The sequence below is a fragment of the Hydra viridissima genome, unplaced genomic scaffold (assembly GCF_058129835.1).
Source record: "Hydra viridissima isolate aposymbiotic clone 2 unplaced genomic scaffold, HvirCarnegie_v1 scaffold_1, whole genome shotgun sequence".
In the NCBI taxonomy this organism is placed as follows: domain Eukaryota; kingdom Metazoa; phylum Cnidaria; class Hydrozoa; order Anthoathecata; family Hydridae; genus Hydra; species Hydra viridissima.
In genome coordinates this window covers 6,978,440-6,996,732 of record NW_028324300.1, presented here as the reverse complement: position 1 = coordinate 6,996,732, position 18,293 = coordinate 6,978,440, and the positions used below count along the sequence as shown (strand labels likewise).

The 18,293-nt window shown below is 29.1% G+C and overlaps 2 protein-coding genes, 1 long non-coding RNA gene and 2 pseudogenes across 10 annotated transcripts in view; 1 reads left to right on the top strand and 4 right to left on the bottom strand.

Annotated features, from left to right (window-relative positions):
* The window catches only part of LOC145187981 (uncharacterized), a 433,414-nt gene that overhangs the window by 145,210 nt on the left and 269,911 nt on the right, over nt 1-18,293 (top strand). The window lies entirely within an intron of this gene.
* Nucleotides 83-2,473, bottom strand: LOC149893107 (uncharacterized). Of its 4 annotated transcripts, none has more exons than XR_016452176.1 (6): nt 1,236-1,302; nt 942-977; nt 638-661; nt 398-421; nt 299-322; nt 83-95 (listed from the first exon to the last, which is right to left on the bottom strand). It is a non-coding gene; the product is annotated as an uncharacterized LOC149893107 (long non-coding RNA). The 4 variants fall into 4 exon arrangements; XR_016452175.1 differs by lacking the exon at nt 1,236-1,302 and adding an exon at nt 2,301-2,473 and having other exon boundaries at nt 84-95; XR_016452172.1 differs by lacking the exons at nt 83-95; nt 1,236-1,302 and adding an exon at nt 1,636-2,244 and having other exon boundaries at nt 188-322.
* LOC149893106 (uncharacterized) lies at nt 4,234-5,677 on the bottom strand (annotated as a pseudogene).
* On the bottom strand, nt 6,582-10,714 carry LOC149893105 (uncharacterized; annotated as a pseudogene).
* LOC145187825 (HAUS augmin-like complex subunit 6) overlaps nt 13,547-18,293 on the bottom strand; it is a 31,186-nt gene continuing 26,439 nt past the window's right edge. For 3 of the 5 annotated variants that reach the window (XM_090076803.1, XM_090076806.1, XM_090076802.1), the window contains 8 exons: nt 16,364-16,403; nt 16,013-16,277; nt 15,840-15,896; nt 15,672-15,720; nt 15,528-15,590; nt 14,728-15,300; nt 14,542-14,631; nt 13,547-13,808 (listed from right to left, as the gene is read on the bottom strand). In XM_090076803.1, the coding sequence (XP_089932929.1) occupies nt 13,798-13,808; nt 14,542-14,631; nt 14,728-15,300; nt 15,528-15,590; nt 15,672-15,720; nt 15,840-15,896; nt 16,013-16,277; nt 16,364-16,403 (1,148 nt within the window). In that variant the 3' untranslated portion in view covers nt 13,547-13,797. The remainder of the gene's footprint in view (nt 13,809-14,541; nt 14,632-14,727; nt 15,301-15,527; nt 15,591-15,671; nt 15,721-15,839; nt 15,897-16,012; nt 16,278-16,363; nt 16,404-18,293) is intronic. The other 2 variants (XM_090076805.1, XM_090076804.1) reach the window with 1 other exon arrangement.

Here is an 18,293-nt window from a genome sequence, read left to right as displayed (position 1 = left end):
AATAAAAAATTAATATAGCAAATGATAACAAATGGATACACATATTAAAAAGTAATATTATTTAGACATACCACTTGATGCAGAGGACAATGAAACTAAGGTAAAAAAGTTGTAATAAAAAACAAATATTGCAATTGATGAAAAAATGATTACAGATATTAGAAAGTAAAGTATTTAAAATATACCAATAGTAGCAGATGAGGATGTTCCTGAGGTTAATAAGTTTTAATAGAAAATAAATATTGCAATTGTTGAGAAATGCATACACATATTAAAAAGTAATAGTTTTTAAACTTACCACTTGTTGTAGTTAAAGTTGGAACTAAGGTTAAAAGATTGTTATAAAAAATAAATGTTGTATTTGATAAGGAATGCATAACAGGTTTTTAGAACTTACCAACTGTAACAGATGAAGATGGTTCTAAAGTTAAAAAAGGAGTAAGACACCGCATAAAAAAAAAAAAAAAGAAGTTTAGCATTAAATATATTCACAGAATAAAAATTACTGGTTTTCAAAATTACTAACTATAGCAAGTAATGAAAGGAGAATTAAACAAAATATGAGTTAAACCTAGACACACATGTTTAAACGTTTGTTATTATGATTCATAACAAAAGTTATATTATACAAACTTACCAATGGTAGACCTTGTCGATTCAACTAAAGGTAACAAAAAAATTGTACAATAAAAAATAACACCTTGTAATTGTCAATAGTAAGTTCAAAAAATAACAACTAAAAAATTAAAATATAAAGATTATATGTATATAAACAAGAAGCTAACATTCAGAATGGGTATATACTTATGTAAACAATAAACATATATAAATTAATGTACATCAATAAAAAAGGTATAGACAATAATAATTATATCTTATATTTAAAAAAAAACCTTAGAAACATTGAGTTAATGGAAAAATGTTATGGGAACTATACTTACAAAATCTCAAGAAATCGTTAATAATAGTGCTATGATCTAAACAAGAAGCAAATATTAGACATGTTTGTATAAATATTTATTTAATATTTAAAGGATGAAGTAGTATACAACAGGAAAATGATAAAAGAAGATGAATGTAATTTTTATATCATTTTTCAACTAAACAACTTATACATCTCATAAAATAATTTATTCTAAACAAAGTATTTGTCAAATACTAAGTATTAATAATACTTATTTGTGTATTAACAAATACTATTTGTTAACACACAAATAAGTATTATTAATACTTACTTGCATGTTAACAAATTTTTATACTTATATGGTGTTTTAATGAATCTGTGAAATGATACTTTTATCTATCAATAAAATCAAAGCAGTTTTAATCTAATATTATTACATTTATGTATTACTAATACATTTTCAATAATCCATATTTAATAATACAGTTTTAATCTAATAATATAAGATTAAAACTGCTTTGATTTTTAATTATTTAACTATTTTTAAAACAATAACATAAATGTAAAAACCATATTTTTTTTGTTTATCTTAGTAAGATAATCTTAAGTATAAAGTCTTTATACTTAAGATTATCTTACTAAGATAAACAAAAAAAATATGGTTTTTACATTTATGTTATTGTTTTAAAAATAGTTAGCAATAATATAATTATGAAAAAAAAATTGCTTACTATCTGGTAAAGAATCTATATATTTTTGAACCTCTTTATTTTCCATTTTTACTGTTATCTAATAACCAAAATAATAAGAAAAAAAAAATGTTTTTCTAAGAACTGGCCCCCCTATCCGCCCCCGTATTTTTATAGTTCGCTGTTACCGAAAAAAAATTCATAAAAACAGAAATAAGGTACCAAAAGTGCTGTTCTTAGTTATATATCTGCTCCCATTTTTTTTTGGCTGAAATTTGGCAGGCAAAAAGAAAATACATGTAGAAAATAGAATAAATAATAAAAAAAGCGGGCTCAACATTTCTTCGATACGAAATTAATGTGAGAACATCGACTAAATTTTCATGGAAAATTGTAAGCAAAAAAATTCATAAAAAAGTTAAGCAACCATATTAAAAAAAAATATAAGAATCAAGCTTGACCTTTCTTCTTTCAAAAAATCTTCTATGTTTATATGTGTTTCTATAAAGAAATACCTCAAAAAAACGTTTGCCTAAGGCTACCTAAAAAAAGTGGTATTTATAGAATAACACATAGTAAACTATCTGCTCCCATTTTTTTTCGTTGAAAATTGGCATGTGCTTAGAAAATGCATATAGAAAGTTAAATCAATAATAAAAAAAGCGGGCTCGACATTTCTTCTACTATAAATTAATGTGAGAACATACACTATATTTTCAGGACCATAACAAACCATGAAAAATTAGTAACCATACATTAAAAGCCACATAAAAATCAAGATTAACCCTTCTTCTTTTAGAAAAATATCTAGGTTTATATATGTTTCTAAAAAAAAACACCACAAAAAAACGTTTGTCTGACGCTACCTAAAAAAAAGTGAAAAAAACGTGGAACAAAATTTTAGCACAAAAATCGGCTCCGTAAAACGCGATTTCCGCGTACCTAAATATTTTTGAAAAATACCTTTACTCCCTCTCATTCTTCTTCCTCTGAACAAACGATCTCTTTCAGATACCCGTGCTTAAAATCTTCCGAGGTTTAATGCTGGTGAAGAAGTGAAATTTTCATTTTGATTTACATCGTCTGTCGATGACAAGGTACATTTTCTTGCTTGTTGTTGCTGCTTGTTTCTACAAGAATCTCTAAGCCTGATTTTATCACCAAGTGTGATAACCCCAAGCCTAGATAACTCCTCATCAGATGCAGCTAAAACTGACAAAATATCAAATCTTTCTGTTTTAAATCCGTTTATAAGATTTTGTAAACCAATATTTGTTAAAACATCAACTATTTCATTATCTGCAACAAAGAATGCCATTTTTAAAAGTTAAATGAATATTTTATAAAAGCCCCCTTTTCTAAATTTCACCCTTCTTTAAAACTCCTCCGTATAATGAACGACCGCATCATACATAATGTTGTGAGCACATCATATAATGTTGTGCGCACATTATATAATGTAGTAGCACATCATATAATGCATTAGCACATCATATAATGTTTTAGCACATCATATAATGTAGTGAGCGCATCATATAATATAGTAAGCACAGCGTATAATGTAGTTAGCGCAGCGTATAATGTAGTTAGCGCAGCGTATAATGTAGTTAGCGCAGCGTATAATGTAATCACCACATCGTATAATGCAATGAGTGCATCATATAATGTTGTCACCACACCTTATAATGCAATAAGCACAGCAAATAATGTTGTGTGCACATCACATAATGAACTGAACGCACTTAAGGCAGCTTTGGTGTTCCATAGAAAATATTGGAAACTCTTTAAATGTTTGACGCCAGATAAATTCATGAAGATACGATGTAAAAAAGTCTTCATGCGTACCAAACTGCTGTCGAAGTTTATGCTTGACACGCATTCAAAGGTTTTTGACGTTTTGTGTATGAATATCTCTATCAAGGAGATTAACAAAGTTGCGTTCATACACGACCACTGAATGAGAATATATACCATCTTGGAGGTTATCTAAACCAGCATTAGAAGCCCAGCCATCGGAAACGATATGACTTCCTGGAAAAATAAACCGTTCTAGAAGGTTTATGAGAATTTGTACATTCCGATCTGGAACTTCAACTTAGAAACACTTGCGTGACTCTCTTTCCATTCTAACTAATTCCCAATGACCTGGGCGCATAACGATACTTATTACAGGCCTTCCCATCGCGAATCCGTATTTTTAACTGGGGGCGGACAATGTTACGGAAAATATAAAAAAATGGCTGAAAAAAAAAGCGAGATATATTAAATATCATAAAATTTTAATAAACAAAAAAAAATAATGAAAAACAATATTTTTCAGAATCATGAATGAAAGAAAATGAAAGAAAAATAAACAACCTTTTAAATAATGCAAAAAAAAGCCATTAAAATAATCATCAACTATTAGAAATTGTTATAAAAAATGTACATAGCAATATTTTTTAATGCTTTACAGATAATTTTAAAACCTTTAATGTAGGTTCCTTAGAGGACTTAGGTGAAATAAACAAATAAAAATTTTTAAGAAATATGTTTGACAATATAACACCATGTTTCTTTAGCATTTTCAAGTTATAAATATCTGATATCATCATAAATATATTGCACAACGACTTTCTGCATGTCTTTTTTTTCTCAACTTCAAAAGTAATGTAACAAAAAAAACCCGACTGAACACAGCAATCCAGAGGTACCCTCAATCCACCTCTGTCCATAGTTTTTGTGTAGTCTCCATACAACTGAAAATAAAATGCAGTGTCAGTCAACAATTCATTTTCACTGACATCATCTTTTCTTGTAACATAGCGTGCAATATAAAACAGAGCCATTTCTGTACTCAGTGGCAAAGATGTTTCTAGTTCAGGTAATTGATTAATTATATCATAAGATTCTTCACTTCTAAAATAGCCAAATTTTTGACAAATGCTCAATATCAGTAGTGTAATCTGAAACATCAACTTTTAATTCCAATAACAGTTTAGCTTTTTCAATGTTTAATTTTTCAACAACATTTTGAACAGTTATAAAATATGTTCCGCCTGAACCTTGTCCAAACTTACTGAATGCTTTTTCATTATAATCTGTTGAGAACTCTCCTAACATAACATAAATGAAATTGTTTTTTAACAATGGTTTACACATCTCTACTAACCCATAACAAGTATGCCAAATTGAAGTACCTGTATCTCTAGTTAGGGATTTTATTCTACGCCCTTGTTTACCTCTCATATCTCCGAAACCAAGTAAATATTGCAAATTTATGTCTACTTCTTCCGAAATAACTCTTTTATGAGAATCAAAAAATTGATGATCACCGTAAATTTCTTTTACACTAACTATTTTCCAGAATTTAGTAACTTTTTCTAAAAAACAAATGGTTCCAAAAAAACAAATGGTTTCATTCATATTACAAGGGTGGATAACTTTTGAATAAGTTTTGGAAGCAGCTATAGTTTCATCACAAAACACTTTTAAACAGTGTGATACATTTTGTCTTTCAATGGGTTTTGAATGTATAGCTACAAAATTTAGTCTACATAATTTAATTAGCTGATCTTTTTCAAAATTAAATAAACATTTAAGATCACTCCATTTAGCAGTCATATTTTGATTTTTTTCAAAATGCAATTCCTTTTTTTTTTCTGTTATCCAGTTATTTCTGATACTTTTTAGTATATGAATATAATTAAAAAGTAGAAAAATCCCACATTTTGTTAAGCAAAGTTTTTCTTCAACTTTCTTTAAATAAATTAAAAAAAGCTTGATTTGTTGGATTTCCATCACAAATAACTAAAATAACTTTTCCATTGATAGACTTGATTGAATTAATAACATAGCATACTTGCTCAGACAAAAAAGCATCCAAAAAAGATCGTCCACCTTTTAAACATTTAACCATGATACCCAAAACAGTATTTGCTAACAACTTAGAATTATTTTGAGCTTTTCCAAATAGAGAACCACCATGGTAGAGAAAAAGAGACTTTACATAAACCTCATCTACCAATATTATACAATTCCTCTGATTCTCCTCTATATTTGAAAGTACAGTGCTGATAAAATTAATATCTGAAACATTCTTCATCCTAGATGTAATTTTTGTCAGTGTTTTTACACTTGGAAGTTTAAAATCTTTTCTTAACTGATTGTGTAGACTTGGAGATGTTGAAAAATAAGAATACAATCTGATGATTGTTTCTATATTAACTTATTAAAAAACTGATGAGTACTTATAAATCTTCTTTAAATAAATTGGACAAAATTTAACGACCACATTCAAATCTTTAATTTGCACTTATTAAAAATAATAATGCATTATTTTTTTTAACTGTCTTAATTGCTTATTACGTTGGCTATAAAATAAAGTGTCGAAACCTGAGTTTCGATATCAAATAAACATTTATTTTTTGAATTGCAATAAGGATATAAAAATATTGCAAAAATGCGTGTAAAGATCGAAGAAAAAGACAGATACGCGGCTCTTGTATTAAAAGAAGAAGGCTATAGCATCAGACAAATAGCAGAAAAGCTCGGAAGGTCTCACTCTTGCATTATTAGCATAATTCAACGATACAAAGAGACCCGGTCAATTAATGATCGTCTTAGGACTGGACGCAATAAAATTTAAAATGACCGTGATGTTCACTCGTTAGTGAGATTAATGAAAGAAAACAGACAAGCATCATCTACAGACTTGTCTACGAAATGGACACTGTCAAATGGTCTGAAAGCAAGCCCTAGAACTGTGCGAAGGGTCATCCACAATTTAAATTATTTATGGCGTGCTGCTGCAAAAAAACCACGCTTAAATAAAAAACAAAAGCGCATGTTGTTAGCGATTGGTTCAATTCTAATAAAATTCAAGTGCTTCCATGGCCTGCCAATAGTCCAGACTTGAATCCAATAGAGAATTTATGGTCGTGGCTTGATCAAAAGCTTGGTAAAGAACAACTTTACAATTTGGAAGATTTGAAATCTTCTATCTCTCATCATTTGAAAAATGTGCCTGATGAAGTAATCAAAACTTTAATGAATTCAATGCCAGAACGAGTACAAGAGTGCTTGATAACATATGGAGGAACAACACGTTTCTAAATTATTTTTTTATTGCTTTTTGAAATATTTTTGAAACTGGTCTTAAAATTTTGTCCAATTTATTTTCCCATTTATATTTTTTACAAGTCAGTTTTTTAGTTTTTTAACATTATTTTGTAAAAAAATTATAAATTCTTTTATAATAAATATAAAATAAAAATAAAAATTCTTTCTAAAAATGTTTTTCTTTTTTTGATACCTTTTTCCAAAATAAAATTACACTAAGGTTAAAAAAAAAATTTTGAAAAAAAAAGAGGGGTCTTTAATTTTTGGCCAACGCTGTAGATTAATGTCTGAAAATGGTCGTGGAAATTAGTGAATTAGCATTATTTAATGACACTAATTACATTTTAATACAATAATTTATTATTTTAAATATATGCTTTACAAGTTACTTCTCGTTCCGTTTTATGATAATCTCAAAATTTTATAAAATAGTCCTCAAAGAACTCTCAGCCGTTATAACTTTATTATTTTTACAGAGTCTTCCAAATCTTCAAATATGGAATTGTCAAGAAAAGATATATTTAGTAGGAGAGAATTAGCGAAAAATAGGGTCGAACCCGGACAAAAATGGTATAAAGCTGAAATTTTGCAGAGAGAAAGTAGACAGTGTCTGGATGAGCGTAAAAAAAAGCCCCGTTGATTGCGCTACGGGAACATCACTTTTGGGGCAATTTGGGGTACAAAAAAGGGGCAATTTTGACAGCACCAAAATATCATAAACTTTATATCGTTGGATCGAAAATTTTATGCTGATCAATATTTATATAAGAACTATTACTTGAAAAAATTATTTTTAAAGTTATTTACGTTTGAAAAGTGTAAAATCGTTAAAATGTTATATTTTTTGTTTTCAAAACATAATAATATAACTTTTGTCTGTGCGCAATTTTAAATGGGAAAAAATTAGAAAATAATATATTCTTTTAAAATAACTTTAAGACTTGAATGCAAATTTCTTTAAAAATAGATGTTCGATATCTTACTTTTCTCAAAACAAATCATCAAGTAAATTTCTCTCGTTTTCAATTTCATCACTTGAATCTTCTTCAATTTCAAAATCCTAAAAATGCAAAACATTTGTTTTCCAAAAAAAACAAAAATATTTAAAGAAGATTATGTGGATATTTAAAAAATAAAATTTACCGTTTTATTACTGCAGTCTTGCCTATGACAGCCACCATACAGACATGCATTTTAATACGTTTTTCCTGCAAGAACACATATTAGTTCCGCACATACTTCTTGACGAAGTTTTACAATCGCAGCGAATCACTTTTAATATATTGGGTGGTGCCACATCTTTGTCTGTTGGTATTGGAAGAAGGCAACCATTATCTAACTTCCATGCCCATTCTTCAGGATCCAAGTTGAAAGATTCATCTAGCATTTTCCATTCAACAACTTGTAGGTGAACTCTAAGACCATAAAAATAAGCAGCACGGTATGTGGGTGGTCACTTTTCTGGCTTAATAATTCCTTCACAAACCATTTGTTTATATTTTAAATACCTAAGAAAAATACTATGAAAATATGACACTTTCTAAATCTAAATGAGTGACTTAAATCCACAAAATTATAACTAAACTTTCAAATAACAACCGCATTTTCCTTAACGAAGTTTCTGCATTTCCACCAAAAAGTTCAATGAAAGCCCTTACTGCAGATCTTCCAACTTCTTTTTTGGTTGCCCAGTAATCCGAAATAATTTCAGATACTGATTGTATACTATTGGATTTTTGCAGTAATTTTAAAAAACTAGGTTTTCCTTTTCCCAGTATTGAAGATGTCGAGTCACATCCTGACCATGCGTGAACAAATAACAGATGTTCTTTAAAATCTATTACTCGAGATTGAGCGTCTTTAATGCTCTAGAGTTTTTTCTTTCTTTCTTGATAAAAAAAAATCTCATTTAATTCATCTTTTCAACAATACATTAGCATAACTGCTATATCAGTATCATCAGCAACAACAATGCATGGTGAAATTTCCTTTGCAACTTCCAACGATTTAGAGACAATTTTCGTGTCAGCATCCCCTTTGCAAATATATACTTCATATCCATCTCGTTTAAGGTAATCTGACAAAAGTAAAATTAATTGTGCCTTGTTGTGAGAATTCGATAGAAAAAAACCTTGTGAGTACGGAACTTGATTATTTTCTCTTATAACAAGATTTTGGGAAGAACCTTTGCATTTTCTTCTGTGTGTTGTTTGTTTTGCATTTTCTTCTATGTGTTCATTAGATTTAATTGAAGATTTCTTATCATAACCATCAAATGTAATATAAGTGGTGGCATAATTTTGTCTTATATAGCTAATGTAGGTCTCAACAATTTCTACAAACCTCATACCTTTGTTCCAAAGAACTCTGTGGAGTAAGGAGCCTCCATCAAGGACATATTTGCAAAAACTGACATTTGTACTTGGTTTAATTTCGTCGTCAGGAAGAATCACTTTGCGCAAAGATGATTTGTTTGCTTTCAGCATTAGGTTATTTTTAAATAATGTGTGTGGGAGATGAGTAAGCTCATAATCAAAATATAGTTCAACGTCATCCTCTCTTTCTGCAATTGCTGCAAGTCTATTAAAAAGGAGTGTTGGATCGACACAACAATCAGTTTGTTTGTCTAGTTTTACGCTATTGGTCAAAACATCTAAAGAAAAAAATGTATTCTTCTTTTTAAACTTTGCTTCATTAAACTTAAGGCCATTGAGAAATGTTTGTAGACGAACACCTATGTTCTCAGCCTCGTCACAATTGACAAGATCTTCACCATTGACTGATACAAGACCCGTAAATAATGAATTTAGATTTCTATCGACAGTATTGAATGGATTTCTTACAGAAAACCAGTCATAAAACAACTCACAATGTTCGTAATCGCATACTAATCTTTTAATACCCATTTCTTTATTGCTTTCCGTAACTCCGATGTCAAATCCAGATAATTTATGCATTGCTTCATGAACACTTGCAGAATAACAGATGCTAATTGTCCATAGGTTGCGTACTTTTTCATCAAATCCTCTACCTCTAGTTAAACCACCATTGCATTTTATAGACCGCATCAGGGTCTGCTCTATTACAAGATCAAAAGATAGGCCAGCCCAATACCTTTCAGATCGGCGGACTGCGTGACGACCATCTAAAAATTGTTGATGTAACCATGGATTCGTTTCTGAAAGGTATTGCATTTCTTGCAAATAAAACCTGGAGCACTTGGCATAGTTTGAATGCCCTGATGCGGCAAATAAGTTTAGCATTTTTGAGATTGTTTGAAGATGCAAGTACCAGTTTCAAGTTCTCTCTGCAACTAAAAATTCCTTTATGATAGTAATATAGTACATGTACAAGATCCTTTTTTTTTTTTTCAAATAAAAAAACTTTTACTACACGTAACGTTTAACTTGTAAGTTTTACTTTCCTATATAATAGTTTCAATGTAATAAGACACAACCTTTTTTCGGAGTAAAACTAAATTATCCATTCATACAAAATGTTTCATTGAAAACTTTTTTTATGAAAACAAAAGAAATGATTAAGTTTTTCGCAGTAAAAATTTTCTTTTGAAAACAAAAAATCGTATGAAGTTTTGCGCGGCATTCACTTTTAACACTTTTACACTTTTTAAACGTAAATAACTTAAAAAATAATTGCTTTCAAGTCATAGTTCTTATATAAATATTGATCAGCATAAAATTCTCAATTCAACGATATATAATTAATGATATTTTGGTGTTGTCAAAATTAGCCTATTTTTTGCCCCAATTTGCCCCAAAAGGGATGTTCCCGTAGCGCAATCAACGGGGCTTTTTTTTACGCTCATCCAGAGACTGTCTACTTCCTCTGTGCAAAGTTTCAGCTTTATACTATTTTTGTCCGGGTCAACTCGCAATTCTCTCCTACTAATTCTTTAAGGTGGTACTAAAGCATTAAAATCATAAAAAAAAAACGATTTTGGGATTTTTATTTCAATATATGTAGAATTCAATTCTGGTTTCAAATATGTATAACTTTGATATGTTTTTTTAAATAATATTAAGATATATAAGATTTTTAAAAAACATGGTAAAATTTTCTTCGCTTAGCAACGCCTTAGCAACGCCAAGCAAGATTTGGTTTTGTCCCAAAATCTTGTAATATATCCATGTTTTTAAACAAGGGGTTTGATTATCTAAGTGTGTTAAAGTCCATTTAGTAACTGTTCGGTATTATTCTAGTCTGATTCCCAAATTTCTAGTCTAGATCAATATTCGTTTTAGAATTGATAATTTCTGCTGATTTAGCAATTCATTCTAGCCTTATTCCTAAAATTCTTGTCTGTGTTAAGTTTCGTTTTAAAGTTGACATCTCTAAGTAAGTTAAGCTTTTTGACTGAGTGCTCAGTGTAATCTGGCCTAATTCTTAAATTTCTAGTTTGTATAAATATCTGCTCGATTGTTTTACAAAGATGAGTTGTTTAATCGCTTTTTTGATGTTTATCAAGGTGTAATTTAAGTATACTATTTGTGTTATTGGAATTATCAATGTAGTTTATATTGTAAATTTAGTTTATAGCATCAATTAATTTAATCACTGTCAATCTAGTTGATATATTTACATATACAGACCGTTTTCCCGGTACTCCTACAAACTTCTTCTTAAGGTTATTTTATTAATCCTACAGTACAAGCAAGTAATGTGTTAAAATATTTCTTGGCATTTTTGTAATCATAGTAAAGCTTTATTATTAACGGGTGACAACTGAAAAACGAGACTGGATTTAAAGACACATTTCTTTTAAAGTATAAGGTAAAACAAAAAGGGAAAATGTTTTACTAAGTATTTTTATTCTAGTTTTTAAATATTTTATTTGTTTTTACTTTTTGTAGAAAAATGAATAAAAAAATAAGTTCAAAACAAGAAGAGATTAAAATAGAAATAAGTTCAAAACAAGAAGAAAACGTGTGTATGAACTTTATCTAAATTACCGAAATGTTGGTAAAAAGTTCACTAATGACCACTTTAAAACTAAGAATATACCTAAAAGTATTATCTACAAGATAGTTAAGCATGCTATAAGTGAATCTGGTTACCAAAGAGCTTATGGAAGTGAAAGAAAGACTAAAAAAATGACCAAGACAAATATTAAAAGGCTCAAACTTATATTTGGCCGTAAAGACAGAGTTTCTCAAAGACAGGCAGTTAAAAAGTTCAACTGTACTCAGCAACACATTAGTAAAACACACACAAAAAAAACAAAGACAAAAATTAAACCAAGAAAAAAAAAAAGACAATTCCAAAAGGTTCTAACCAGCAAAAAGCTGTTGCTAGAACAAAGTGCAGTCGATTGTGTCAGAAATTCAAGTCTTAAACCAATGATTGATGATGTGTCTTATTTCACGTTAAATCACTCCAGTATCAATGGAAATGATATATTTTATACTTGAAATGTAAAATCTACTCCATCTACAGTTAAATACAAAACAAAACAAAAGCTTCAAAAAAAATTACTTCTATGGATTGTTTTTCTGAAAATGGCATTTCTCAGCCTTATTTTGTGCCTAGTGGACTGGCTGTAAATCAAGAAATCTACTTAAACAAATGCATTAAGAAGAGACTTATTCCATTCATGAATAAGTATCCTTCAAATGATGCATATGTATTCTGGCCCGATTTGGCATCATCTCACTATGCAAAAACGGTAATCACGTACCTAAGCAAGGAAAAAGTGCATTTTGTTGAGAAATTTTTGTATTGCAAAGATTGACCTCTCTTTAAACTCTGAGTCAAAGTGTTTACAAAGCCATAATAAAAGCAAAAGAAATATTAAAAGAACATTATGGAAAGATTTATGGAAATTCTAAGAAAGGAAACTGGAACTTGCACTTTGATGGGAAGCATATAAAGTATACGGAGTATCAGGTTGAAAAAAATTAAACTAGCGTTCCTCACACTGATCAAACAAAAGGGTGAAACAATATTCAATGGAGCAAAGACCACTTGATGAATATAAGCTATGGTCTGCAAATACGGGAAAATTTGCTGGCACACTCATTTAATTACAGGGGCATTTGTTTAAGCTTGGATTAAATAAACGTCTTTTTATTGGACGCAAACGTCATGTTCTTGATACGATACTTAAACATACAAATAATTGAGATTAGGTAACTATATTACCAAATCTCAATTATTGATTCATTAGTCAAATAACAGAAGAGTACAAGAAATAGAGGCATATTTCTTACGATTCTGAAAAATTCTCTGTAAGAAATAGAAAAAATTCGCTAGAAAATAAGAAAACTGAAAGCTTCCCTAAACTAAGTTTCAAAAAACATAAGCAAAGCAAGATAACTGAGAATGACTGAAATCAAGCCAAAAATTAGTCATCTTGTAACTTTATTAGTGAAGACGTCACTAATAAAGTTACAAGATGACTAATTTTTATAATGAATATTTCTTGTACTCTTCTGTAATAAAGATAACCAAGATAATTTAGAGAAAGTTTGCTAAGATCACTCAAGAGACACCAACTCCGACTTAATGGTCAAATATTATTTTGATTGGACAATTGTATTGAAAAAATTAACAAAATTTTTCTTAACAAATGAGCAGTAAAAACCTGTAGGTAGACCATTTTATACATAGTTTGTTTTAAAGGATAACACTTTTTAAAGTTGACACTTGCCTTAGGTATTTTGTTGATTTTTGCATAAAAACTCCATGAAAAAAAACACAGAATAGAGTTTTAAAAATTGTCATACTTTCACTGAAAATCCTTAGTTCAGAAATGATGTTATCGAAAAAGAAATTTTAATCTTATTTCACTACTTTTTTATGTGTAAGAAAAAAATAAGAGAAAGTCAGTATAACATTTCACACTTGTAAAGTTTTATTTATATCGATCAAAAGTCATGATAAAACAAAAATCTTAACACTTAAAAGCTGCATCTTTTAATTTAGGTTCTTCGATATATAACTTAAGATCGATTATTCAACTTTTAAACTATTCATCTATTCTTTAAATAGATGAATAGTCTTAAAGACAGAATTATCACCCTCATTAAAGATGTTCTTTACAACTGATTAAGAAAGTCGTCTGTACTCTTCAATCTTCTAAAATGATTACCGTTGAGCTACAAACGAGAAAAATAATTTTTGTTTAATTCACGTGAACAAGTTTCAACATTAATTTTTTTATTAAAATTAATTCAATAGATTAACTTTGTAAAATATTTATAAAATTCCAAATTTAATACATTACTTTTAAATTCTGTTATTTTAAAAATTAACCCATTAATGTTACGAACTTTCAAGTTAAATACAAGAGCATAGTATTTATAAATGTTGGTCTATATGAAATTAAAGAAAACTAAGAGAAAAAACGCTAGAATTACTTTCAAACGGTTAAATCAACCATTCAAAAACTTTAGTTTTTGACATAAACATGTTTCTTTCATCACTACCATTAATATGATTTCAACGTACAGCTTACGACAGTAAAATCTAACTTTAGCGCCATTGTTTTGAATAGGCATCCTTGAACTTGATATTATTTTAGACATCTATGAGGTTTATCACATTTTTGTAAATCCGTATTCAGATGCTATGTAAGAACTTGTAGGCTCTGGAAAAAGCATTCTGTAAAAGGTTTTAAAACCAAAAACCATCATAATATTTGAATGATTTATCAAATAAATCTAAGCTAAAGTTTCTCCTTCTTGTTCTATTTACCCTACTAATGGCAAGGTTGTGTTTCAACAGGATAGAGCAGTGCCCAAGGACTACGTCATGAAATAAAAATCTATGAAATAGATTTTCTTATGATTTATATGTTATGTAAGGTTATATAATCGAACTTTTACTTACTAGAAATAGAATCTGCAGTTAGGCCAGGCGTAATTAAATAAAAGTTATTCTTAATCAAGATATTTGTAGCTGGTGTTTTCATAAGACAGCCTTTGAGCAAGAAAAAAAAATGTCCATCAATTTTAATAAAAAGATAATGAAGAAATAGGAACAAACAACAAATACAAATCAAACAACTAAAATTACCTGGCGTATTGGAGACAACCTCTTCAATAAAATCATCTACATCTTTGTTTGTAATACTTATATGTTTAGTCGGAGTTAAAAAGCTGATTAAATTTGGTGTTTTATGATCAGAACTTCCTCGCAAGCTCCCAATCTTGCACCGTTCAGATGATAATTCTGAAAAATTTTCATACAAAATACTTGTGCTATTTCTTTCTAAACTCCCGTGCTCAAAGCATGATGAATTTTCATCTTCAGTTGAACGTAATAGGCCCGAAAAATTGCTTCTCACTTTATCAGGCAGAATATCCGAAAGCTCTGTTGTGGATCTTGAATTCTCATATGCAGAAGATTCCTTCCAACTTTTTAGCTCTGAAATATTCTGAGAAGATCTTTGAGACACATTAAGATTGCTTAATGAATTATGAAATGGCGTAAGTAAATTATAGTCATTTGATTGGTGAAAGTATGAAGGGGGTTTCGAAAACGGAGTAAACGGAGTATCAGGTTCGCGAACTGGGGTCAACTCAAGAAAGCTCGAAGAAAGATCTCGGTCATCTAAAGTGCTTGCAGGACTGGTATAACTAGAAATATCTAGTAGTGATATATTAGATTGATTTGTAATAAACAGCAAATAAATGGCAAACAATAATAAAAACAAATCAAGTAACGAAAACATCGAGCAAATCTCTCATTTCATAATGCTTATTTTGTCTTAAATTTTTTAATATTTTAGTTTAATATTTTTCCCGAAAAAGTAATGGCAAAATAAGCAACCTAAACAACTAACATAAGCATACAAACTAAGAAAAAAAACTTACTTCTCCTGTATTTTGGTCCTGGAGTACGAATACATTTGTCTTGATTAAGAAAAGGATTTTTAGCTAAAACAAAATAAAACAAATGAAATTAAAGCGATATAAGTAATGGAAATGTTAAGTCTAGGATAAAAAAAAAGGACTCACAGAAAGCTTCAAAAGGATTTTCCAACGCATGCATGTTTTTTTCACTTTCCTTAAAAAAAAAAATTTTCTTTAAAGCAAAATAAATATACTCTGCAAATTTGATACAGTTCGAATAAAATAAATTATAGGTTTAGTAAGTTATTGTAATAAAAGTAACTTAGTAAATACCTCATCTGAACTACTTTCTGCATCATTTTTCTTTACATTCAAAACAGATCGTGCAATCTGAAACAAACAAAAAAGAAAACAATTTTAAAAAATCTCATTCAAGTATAGAATTTTTACAATAATAACTGCAGTAAATATTTCACTTAAAAACTCAAATTATAGGCTTTAGATACTTGTTCCAAAAGAATCTCGTGAGCGTTTCTTTTTTCCCCATCGAATTGTGAAGTGATATTGTTTGACACAGAGCTAGCAAGATTATCATCCACTTTACTGTTATGAACTTCACAGCTTGATGAGGCAATTTTGCAACGCGGAATACGAGAAAAAGCAATGGATTTATCGGTAGCTTGAGAGTGTTTTGGGTGAAACTCTTTAATATTGTTTTTCTTAATTATACTATTTGTATTTAAAGCAGAACTGGTTGGTACAATATAATCACTATAAAAAAAAAAAAAAAAGCAAAATGCTGGATTAAAGAAATAACCTTTATTTTTAAAACCAAACTAAAAAATCATGGAAATTACTTTTTTTGATAAACTTTTTGCAATTGAAAAGGCGTCTTATCTGAAAGAAAAAAATGACGTTTTATCTGAAGGAAAAACAAGTTCTTTACATTAATCAAAATCAATTTGTGAGAAGTAAACTGTTCAAAACCTCCTAAATTAAGTTCAGAAAACTTGTTTTCAAACTTCCCTTCTGGTACGTAACTAACATAGATTATTGAAGTTTGCATAGGTGCAGAAACTAATTTTCAAAAAGCAGGAAAACAGGATGTTCTATAGCTTAAAAGATAACATTGGGTGAAAAACAGAACAAAGTAGGACATATCTGAGTGCTTTTACATTTATTACATAAGGGGAGAGTGGGGATATAAGGGCTAATTTTATTAAAAGTAGAAAATGAAAATGTCTGTAATAGACTTTTTGAATAATAAATGTAATATTTACAAAATTAATAGTCCACAGGTTTATATAATGGATTTACATAAGTTCATTTAAGTACACTAAATGCCTTTAAATCATTTAGTGTATAACTTTTAAGTTATAACTATTAAGTTATAAATATCATTTAAAAATGATATTTCTATGTTTAAATGAAATGACTTGTGTTGCCAGAAATTGGGTTTACAAAACCCAATTTCCTTATCAGGAGTGGTTTGGGACAGTTATGTCGTGTAACATGTACAAATCTCACCAAAATTTAAAAAACTTTAAAAATGTAAAAGAAGTGTTACCGAAAAACGAAATCAAAATGGAATTAGAAAAACTAAATCTTTTAATCCAGCTCTCTTTATGAAAAAGTTTACAGTTAGAATTTTATTGTTACATCTTTCTTCAATTCGACCTACATAACAAATAATATTGTTTTTTACCTTCAAATTTCACGAGTGTTCATTAGACTGTTGCAAAGAAATTTTTTTTTTAAATAACATGATGTACCCCCCTCCTATCTCGTTTCTTTTGGCAAAATATGAATGTGTACAGAATTTTATATCATTTAATGATGCTTTGACCCCTGCCCAAACTAAATAACTGATTTACAGAAGGAATCTTTATTTCTTCACACTAAAATCATGAAAAAATATTTTTAATGCAGTACGGTTTAATAAAAGAAGATTAAGAACATGGTAAATGAAAGGTACAATTACATAATAACTGTAAAAGTACATTATAAATTACAGGAAAGGAGTGCATCATATAATTTATAATTTTTTTTTTTTGCAATGGTCTAATGTCCATGTACTATTGGTTTAGACACACCTGATATTGTAACATCTAATTGGTGAAAATTTGTCGACATTAAGAAGTCAACCTTTGTAAATGCATCCTTACTAATAGACCAAATACCAAATCTTTTCCAATTTGCTGTGCATGTTGAGCTTATTTAATACAATATCAAATGTAGGCTTTTCCATTTCTGCAACAATGTAAATCGTTATTGTTTTTTCTGGATTTGTTAACAATCAGTTATCACATGCTTGATTACATCAAGTCTTAAAGCCCATATACTGAAGACAGTGACAAGTTTGAGGTAGAAATTTAAGTAAAGGAACACCATACTCCTTGGCTTGCTTTATAACATTAAAATTAACGTGGTTATTTTGGTTATCCAGGAAAAATGCAACTGAATCAAATCTGTTGAACATTTAACAAACTTAATCAAATGATAATCGCTTGATAATTTCTTTACCAAGATTTTAGTTTACATATTTTGCAGCAACCACAACTCAGGACTATTTGAGGCTAGGTTTTAATATTTTCTCCTATCCTTTAAACCCTCACACTCTTTGTACTCCTTTTCCATCTTTTTAACTAGAGTACTATTGTTCTTATCCAGCTTTGATATCCCTTTGCATACAAATATCTTTCAAAGCAGTATTCAAAGCTAATTGACATGATATTTCTGAGTGTGATGGTTTTAAAAACCCTTTCTATCAGTGCTATATACAGATTT